The sequence below is a fragment of the Dermacentor silvarum genome, chromosome 7 (genome assembly GCF_013339745.2).
Source record: "Dermacentor silvarum isolate Dsil-2018 chromosome 7, BIME_Dsil_1.4, whole genome shotgun sequence".
Classification (NCBI taxonomy): Eukaryota; Metazoa; Arthropoda; class Arachnida; order Ixodida; family Ixodidae; genus Dermacentor; species Dermacentor silvarum.
In genome coordinates this window covers 185,674,707-185,683,911 of record NC_051160.1, presented here as the reverse complement: position 1 = coordinate 185,683,911, position 9,205 = coordinate 185,674,707, and the positions used below count along the sequence as shown (strand labels likewise).

The 9,205-nt window shown below is 52.1% G+C and overlaps 1 protein-coding gene across 1 annotated transcript in view; it reads right to left on the bottom strand.

Moving 5' to 3' along the window:
* Positions 1-1,484: 1,484 nt before the first annotated feature.
* The window catches only part of LOC119459395 (ATP-binding cassette sub-family C member 3), a 74,697-nt gene continuing 66,976 nt past the window's right edge, over positions 1,485-9,205 (bottom strand). Inside the window, exons 11-12 of the mRNA XM_049671693.1 lie at positions 5,072-5,266; positions 1,485-1,799 (exon numbers count right to left, since the gene is read on the bottom strand). Of these exons, the coding sequence (XP_049527650.1) occupies positions 1,634-1,799; positions 5,072-5,266 (361 nt within the window). The 3' untranslated portion in view covers positions 1,485-1,633. The remainder of the gene's footprint in view (positions 1,800-5,071; positions 5,267-9,205) is intronic.

Sequence of the window (9,205 nt, the reverse complement as noted above, 5' to 3'; positions counted from 1 at the left end):
AATTCTTTAACGTTTCCCTTCTTGTGGATGAGTATAATATTGGCGTTCTCCAGCTTTCTGGTACACTTGAAGTCGTAAGACACATTCTCTTTACGGTTGGCGCCTGCATTCTTTACCGCGTCACTCTATTCGTTCGCATTGTCAAAAAAGCAAATAAATGCACTTTTTCAAGGCTCACTAGGTAAAAAAACTGTCTGGCCTTCCACTTAAAGCCCCTTCAGGGGCTTTACTTACACTGGGGTGGAGATGGAAGACCTCCGAAGCTGTACTGTTTTGGCAATTATGTATTTCCAATTATGACTATTAGGATGTGATGGTGTAATTGCTTATTGGAACTATAAATAATGAGAAAAATATATGATTCGGTGGTTTTCATTTATTTAGTCACCACATGAACCATGGCCTTATGGTCACTACGGTACACCGCCATAGGGTGTATGGCAAAGGTTGGCACGTTCTTCATAAACACGTCACCAACGACCGCGCGCGTTCGGTGCGAACGCGGGCAAAACGCCGCCGCCGTCGACAACAGTTCTGCGCGTTATGGTGCTGCTACATGTCCAAGTTTATACAGCTCCTCAGAATTTAGAGAATGACAGCCCATAAACAAATGTCATGAAACAAAACACAGGCAGCGCATGCCTTTTATGTTAAATCTTCTCAGACTGTGATTGAGTCGCCAGTTCCCCTTGCGCCCGGTCGCAAGATACGCATTTGGTGCCGCAGCTAAACGTCGCCTCCCCCCTCCCTGCCTCCCGTCCCCCACGGCCTTTCGCGCGACGGAAGAAGTCGCGTTTGCTCTCCGCCGTGCGTTCACTCCCCGTGAAAGCGCGCGTCCCTCGCGCGCTTTCACTCGCACGTACAGCATACGGCCAATGACAGTTTTTTTCTACACTGCTGACACGACCATCGGAGACTGAGCTCTCAACAGCTTCGCTGCAAAAATACTTTCCATCTCCAACATCTCCAACGCAGTACTTTTATCTCGGCAGGAGAGACTTTCCCCTTCCTAACAAGAAGGTAAATAGAGCGCAGGCATTGAACCTCAGATTATTGCAAACAGGCTCATATCCCAGCCCGGCTTTATTACACAAGCTTTAGCCCGACACTTACTGCCAGTGGTTCTTGCAGGCACTGCAAGGACTTCGCTAACCTAGACCATATGATCTGGAGTTGACGGAACAAATCGATGAGCACAAGTGGGTCTCCGCTATCAAGAGCTCCGATGCCGGGGCGCAAATATGAGCTGTCCAGAGGGCCCACGATGCGGCGGTCGCGCATGACCTGACTGTCCCAACGTGGGAGCGGCCCGCTGCGCGCTGAGTCGCGTACCTCAGGACTTTCATTAAAGTTCTGCATACATCCATCCATCCATCTCCAACATCTTTGTTTAACTGAATGCGAACCCATATTCAGTTGGTAAAGTTTCTCCATGAGATTTACGGGCATCGAACAGCTCTGATTTTATGGATCATGGGCCATACGCAATTTATTTCGCCTGAACGAAAGGTCTTACCATTGTAATAAAGTTATTCCGCACAATGACAGTGTTATGACCCTCAGGGCGTGCTAAACAAATGTATCGGCACAAATGTGATATTTCACTATGTACAAGCAGCAGTTCTCGCGGCGCTCACAAACGAGTGTTGTGACCAGGTAACTCATCATAAACTCGCGAATCGCAGTTCGGTACCAGACCAGCTTGGCGCAGCATAGCGTGGAATGCGGAATTTCGATTAGAGGCCAGCTTCTGCGTGGAAGCGAACTCCATTACGCGACCTTTGGACATCACCAGGATCCTGCACGCCGAAAAAGAAAAGGAGACAGTCTGTAAGCAACATGATACTTCATCGCGTCCGGCCATGAGCTTTCACCAACTAGCTCTCAACGTGCCATTACCAGTATCACTTTAGCATTAGTAGGTCAGCATTAGCTAAAAATAGCCTGAACAATAATCTGAGTGGCCGCTAACCATCCTTTTTGTAGCGTTAGCTACACTGGCCTAGCCAAGCCCGTTTCGCGCGGCACATCAAGAGCCGTGCTGCGCATGCGCAAGGATCAGTGATGTCACACGGCTTGCTCACCGGAGCCACCGGAGCCGGCACCTCTCGCGCACTCCGCCACCGCCGCGCGCGACTCACCGCCGCCGGTCTGCGCATTCCAGAGGAGTGACGTCGTAGCCGTGGTAGACGCACTGGCGCCGGCGCGCGCTCGCTGTGCAGTGGCCGTCTGGCACTGCGCTGGAGCCGCTGCGCTTCTGACTGGCGTTTGCCAGTGTGGTATAGCCATGGAGAAGGAGAGCGCAAATGCTGCTCAACAGAGCAGAAGAACGGAGAAGCTTGACTCATCGGATCCCGAAGTAGTTGCCTGGCAATTAGTGGTTGAGCGTAGAAGGAATGAACAGAAGAAGGCTATATACATGTGCCACATAATACGTATACCGCGTGTGTGTCATTGGAGCAGCAGTAAGCATGACAATCTAGACAACCAGGAAAGCTAAGAATAATCAGCTGAACGTTTGCTAACGCTACGTATATCCTGGCATAGCCGAGCTAAGCCACTGCAACTTTTTTTAAGGATGGTTAGCGGCCACTCGATTAATTACAATCGATCATAATCTATAATCAAAAAATTCCGGAAATGCTGGCGATGATTTGGTCGTCCTTAGCCTAGCCCAAATACGTGGCCAATACCTTGCGATAGCCAATCGATAGCCAAGCAATAGCTAATCGATAATAGAGCACTGCACGGGCCGATTTTTTCAGCCCGGGCCCGGCCCGATTTAGCGTCGGGCTACCCACCCGAGCCCCACCAAAAGTTTTATGGTGAGACCCGGGCCCGGCCCGGCCCGGGCCCGGAAATAATCTACGTTACCCGCCCGCCCCGGCCAGAGCCCGGCCCGAGCCCGGCTCGAAACCGGTCCGAACCCGGCCCGAGACCGAAAAAGATCACCGAGTGGCATTAAAAAAATTTAAATAGAGAAGAGAATGAAAGGAATTTATTCTTAAGGCATAAATACATTTCATATGCAATTATGAACACTATTTGAGCGGTCTGAACGCGAATACCAGCGCGAGAAGTAGTACGAATGACCTTGCCGAGCAGTATCGCCAGCACTTTCCAACGGCACGACTTTGATGCGGCCCAATCCACTTCTATCGCCACGCCGCCACAGTATTTTTCCACGTCGGGCGCCTCACTGCAAAGCATGCACCGCCCCAGCCGCTCGTCCCACTCAACCGCATTCTAGTACACTTTAGCCGAAGCGCAACCACGACCACTGATCTCCACACCACGACAGGTCCTGAGCGCAGCGCATGGATCGAGTAAATGGAGAAAGAAAGCTTCTCGTTCCTCCACGGTGCAGCTGTAATGCGCTGCTGCTAGGCGGCCGGTTGAGAGCATGCGTGCAATCATGGATGGACGCAGTGCCATATTTCAGCCGCGTGATGAATTATCTTATCTCACCAGTAATCGTTTTACCAATTCGCCTTTGAAGAATCAGCAAGTCGCGAACGCGCTTACACCGCGCTGAAAGAATTAATCACATTGATTTAGGTAAGGAATACAATGGCATCCTTTGGTTTGAGGCGACTTCGATCTTTCTGGACTTTTACATTCTGTTCAAACAGCGCAAAATACGACGGAAGAAGAAAAGGGGAGTACACAGGAGTAGCACTGCTAGCTTCCAGCTGCGCCGGGGCAACAGCTATTTTCAGAGTCGAGACACGCGAGGATAACTCGCTGCACGTTACATGCACACCACCAGAAAGTCCAAGCCCGACCCGGGCCCGCGTCAAAATACCCGAGCCCGGCCCAGGCCCGGGTCAAAAAGCCCATGCCGTGCCCAAGCTCAGCCCGAGCCCGTGAAAAAAACTGCCTTACCCGGCACCCACGGGCCGGGCCGTGCCCGGGCTTTCGGGTAAGCCCGAGCCCGTGCAGTGCTCTAATCGATAATCGATCAATGATGAAGAAATTCTGGAAAATGCTGGGATGACTTGGTAGTGCTTAGCCTAGCTCAAATACGTGGTCAATACCTTGCAATAGCCAATCGATAGCTGATCAATAGGTAATCGATAATCGATCAATAATCAATAAATTCCGGAAAAGCAAAACCCGTAAGGCCAGGATTAGCTAGGTGCCGATCAGCTCCGCTGTTTCTTTAACCTTGCGCCACTAGTGCCCAAGCTACCCTCATTTAATGTATTACTAATTTCTAACCCTCAATTTCTTACACTATAAGACTAGTGTTGCGTCACTGTTTTAATTTATGCTGTAGTTAGTATTTTGTTTTTCTTTTATATTTCGAGAAGACATACATTTGTACATACTGTTTCCTTTTGCCATTGCCACATTTCGCTCATAACTAGGCATAGTTTGTCATATTTCATTTCACGTAACTATCTTTCCTTTCCTCGGAAAACTTAAGCAACCATATTGACGTCAACTGCTTATAACTAGCGGTTCCTTCGTTGTTTTCTCTTTCTTACTCCTTAAAAGAACATACAGTGCTGCATCCACCTCAACTTCACGGTCATAACCAACTCATTTTGAACATTTCTTGTTAACTTGCGTGACGTTTGTCTGTGTTAGTAAGTTATAATCATCACCCTTGATGGGAGGGCGAGCTATATAAACGCTTCCGAAAAAAGTAGATGTTGCTATGACGAAGGTAAATGGCCTTGTCGAAACCTCGGTACAGGTAGAGATGTAGTTTGTTCACCCACTGCTAAATAATTTAGATCTCTAACTTCCCGTGAAGCCTTTGTCTTTTTTGAATGGCTACTAAAGGAAATGTTATGAAATGTCATGAGGAAATGACATTTCCTCATGTCTCATGAGCATATGTCTGATGCTGAAAATTTATCTAAAAGATAGAGCGCCTTTCAGTCGGGGCGTCGCACCGAATTACCTTTCCACAAAGGGCCCCAAGGTGCAGCTCATATTGAACGTGGCTGTGCCTCTGTACTTTTTTTTTATTCGAGGCTGGGTCCTTTGCAGTAACTAAACACCTGTTCTCCGGGCGCTGTCCTCTCATACTGTAGCTGAGAAGCAAAGCAAGGCAGCTCACTTGTCGTAGTCTAGTACAGTCTCGAGCCTGTGCGCGATCGTAAGTACGGTGCAATGGGCGAAACTCTGCCGTAGCGTAGCCTGCACGATCCTGTCAGTGTCGTCGTCCATATGCGACGTGGCCTCATCCATTAGCAGCACACGGGGTTGCCGCAGCAGGGCCCTCGCGAGGCACACGAGCTGTCGCTGGCCGGCACTGGAAATAATCAGCCGGAAAGTGACGGACAGAATCAATAGTGGGACACTGCGAATGCTAAAGCATTTCATTACTGGTTTGGTAGAATATTAAAAACTACATTACAGAGCTGCACTAGACACATCAGTCCATAAACAAATGTGATTCATAGTAGAATAGACTAGCGTTTTATAGGTAGGTCGGCAACAAAATAATTGTTCTGGGTGACCAACATTTTTAAAACATTCCGGATACTTGCGAACTCATACAAAAAATTCTGATTCAGGAATAATCAATATCAAGAAAGTGAATAACCAGGCAAACTCAATATTCTGTGTTAAGTTTCACAGCCAGCCATAGTAACAAGGTAGCTTTCTTTGCACCAACTACACAGCTTCTAGGTGCTGAAAACAGGACCATAATATTGGCAGTATTACCAATCTTTATTTTCAGTTAAACTTGTATATAGGGAAAGAATATGCATCCATATTTTTCCGTCAAGTTGTCTGGCCCAGAAGGCTGTGAATTCTCACAGGTGTACTTCACCAATCTGTGCAATCCTCCAGCCACTAAGCCACAGCGGAACTTTCGACACCTGTGGAAAGACAACTTTTTCAGAGCAATCATGAGGGTGAGCTTCGCTACCCCCCTTTCAACGAGCGGTCAAAAAAATTCCGGCAGAAACAATCTCAGCATGACTGTAGACATTAGGGTGATTAGCATTTAAGCAATGTACAGCGGCACACTGTATTGCCATCGCCGAAACGCGTCACGTAAAGACGTCAATTAGAGCCGGGCTCCTCTCTCGCATTTCCTTCGAGACACGTGGCTGTACCCTAGGGCACCGACGCAAAGTCTGCGTGCGGCGCACGCCTGCATTGACTGAATATTTCTAGGGTGCCTTGGCCACGTTCAAGTAACGTGCCCTTCACCTTCCCTTTCTACACCAAGAACGCCTTACCACGCTGCAGTTCAGCAACAAGAGGCCGCGTTCATCGCGGCACGAGCAGCCGGGTGCACCTGACAGCATTGCGCGCGCAAGAGACCACCGCGCTGGGCTGACGAAAAAAGTCATTAGCCATTCCACTCTGTGAAGGTGGATGACCAGCGAACCTGTTTAGCACGCGGCACAGAGGTTTCAGAAAATTTTAATCAAAGGTACGAACACATTTTATTGTCTTGAGCGGAGGCGGCGGTCATCGCAACGAAAGGCACTCACACACGCACGTTGCTCCTCGGGAGTGCGCACTACACGCGGCCTCCCCATTACGATGGGGGAAGAGAAGTGAAATTCAAAATGGAGAACAGCACCTTGTCTTATATACACGTATGTCAGTGCTGCCGCTTCGGGAGAGCGGCAGCAAACTATGCACGCAAGTAAGCGGCTCAAACCCCGACAAAGAGAGGGCCGTGCGAACGTAGACATGGCCGACGCGGGTCGATCTTTTGGGCTAAGATCCGATCTCGGCCTTTTGGCTAAGGAACAGATCGTACCTGCTCTTACCCTTGTACTTGGGACCTCAACAGGTCCCATGTGCTGCAGGGGCACTTTAAGGCGCGTTTTTCAGGTTTCAATCCCCGGAGCCCATCTTCTTTGGGTATGTGCCATTGCCTGCGAGGATGCGACCCACTGTCCTTGGCCCATTCTACCGCTCGGCCAGACCACTCGGCTGTCCGACCAGCCCCCGGCCCAGACCTCCCTGGCGGTTGGTGAGCCTGTAGTTTTTCTAACTTCTCTGCCTGCTCGCCCGGCGAGACCCATCTCCGGTGGCCCCTGCCTCCACCTGACCTGACCTGCACCAACTGGACGACGGGTCGAGGTCCGAACAAGGAGCCTCCCTGGTGGTTGCCCTGGTGCCTTGGCCGTGCCCACCTGCCGCCTTGCTCCAGTCCTGGGCACTACCTAAAGTTCGCGTGCCGAGAGCCTTCGCCGGACTGGCCCATCTGGCTGGCCTCCTGGAGCACCGGTGCAGCCCTGTGGCCGTATGACCACTCCTTCGTGGTCGCAACGGTCGCAGCAATGTACCAGGGCATCGAGCAGGCCCTCTGCGTCAAAGGACCCCGGTCTTGTCACCACTTGCGAGTTCGGAGGCGTCTCCGACCACCTAGACGTCCTCAAGAACAACCGGTTCTGCTAGGCAGCCGTCTCGGGAGGGACAGGTGCTCTACCTGTACTTCCCGTTCCCGCGCATCATCAAATGCTGCGAGACGGTATACCGGGCCTCCTACGGTGGCACATCCTGCACCACTCGTCAACAGTCCCTGATTCGCCACCTGCAGCAGAAAACTGGAGCCGAATCAGCGCCAGGTACAACCAGTGCTCTCTCTGTGGGGAGGAGCTTCCGCAGCGCCCTTCTGGCCATGCCTACTTCGCTAACGAGATTCTGGAGGCCCCTACCATCTAGGTCCGCCGATGGCCTCACTGTGTGGCATCATTTCCATCTGCTCGGGGCCTCACGAACCACATCCTGTGGCATGAGAAGCAGGGTGCCATGGTACACGTGGCTTCTCGGCGAGCCCCTCGTGCTCCCGCCTTGCCTGCTGCGGCCAGCAGTGACACCCAGGCCTCCCCATCTGAGGAGCAACCAGCTAGCCCCACTAGGTCCCTGCTGCCCAGTGTGGTTGACCCCGCGTCTGGCGAACGCACTTCCCCGCCATTATCAGATACTCAGCCGTCCCCACTCCCTAACACCCCGGGCTCTACCACGGGAGATGTGCCAGGACCACCTTACAGTGCGGCGACAGAACCTGACCAGATTGGCCTTAATGGCGTCATTGACGGCCCGCCGAGTACAGACATTCCTGACACCACCAACCTGCTTCGAGACCAGGCCTCCACTCTGCGGTCCCTCACTAGAGAGCCCCCTTCTCCTGAGGGTTTGTGAGAAAGCTATGCAGGTCTGGCGCGAGGCTGTGAAAATTGTGGTCACCAAGGTCAAGCTGCCTCTAGACTCTGGCGACCGTTCCCCGCGTTCCATCAACCCTCACAACGCGAGGAACATCCAGAGGCTCTATAGGCGCAACCGGCCGCGTGCTGTTTGACTCATCTTTTACAGGCCCCTCCCGATTCTTCCCAATCCCGCTTGCCGCCCTGCAGGACCATTTCGAGACTACCTGAGCCCAGAGGTCTGCCAACACCTCCATCCTTCTCGCGCGGACCCCTGCTGCCGATGATATCAACCTCGATCCATTCACGGCAGAGGAGGTTGCCTTCCGGCTCGAACGCTCCGAGAACACCGCGCCCGGGGAAGACCGCCTCACGTACCACCACTGGAAGGCTGTGGACCAAGAAGGGAGGTTCCTCTCGGCTTTCTTCAACGTCTGTTTGCATCACCACCGCTCTACGCCAAGTGCCTAGGAGGGCGGTTGCAAGACTGACTGGGAGAACCCAGAATCCTCTCCCCTTGCCATAAAGGGTTTCTCCTTCACGACGGGGTTTTTGAGCATAACTTCGTCCTTCAGGAGCGGCTGGACAAAGCCCGCAGCGGTGGTGAGCATGCCTGCGTCGACTTTACCAACGCCTATATAGGTCAGGCGTTGCTGGATGCTCTTCGGGGGGCTGGCGCAGGCAATCGATTCGTCGATCTCATCACCGACTTGTACACCGACAACCGTACGACGATCGTCGCTGCCGACGGCATCACCGCGCCCATCCCTATCCTTGCCGGGATCCACCAGGGCTGTTCTCTCAGCGGGCTAATGTTTAACCTTGTTGTTGACCCTATCATCCGGGACATCCAGGGTGGTGATCGTCCCCATCACATCCTGGCGTACGCCGACGATTTAACACCCTTAGTAGCCAGCCCCGAGGCATTGCAGGCCCTCATTGACCGCAATAAAGCTCTTGCGTCGGAGCTCCGTCTCGCCCTCAACCCCACCAAGTGCCGCTCCCTTGATCTGAGCGGAGTACATCCGGTAGGGACCAGACCCTCGAGTTTCACGGTCGCGGGTTCTGCCATC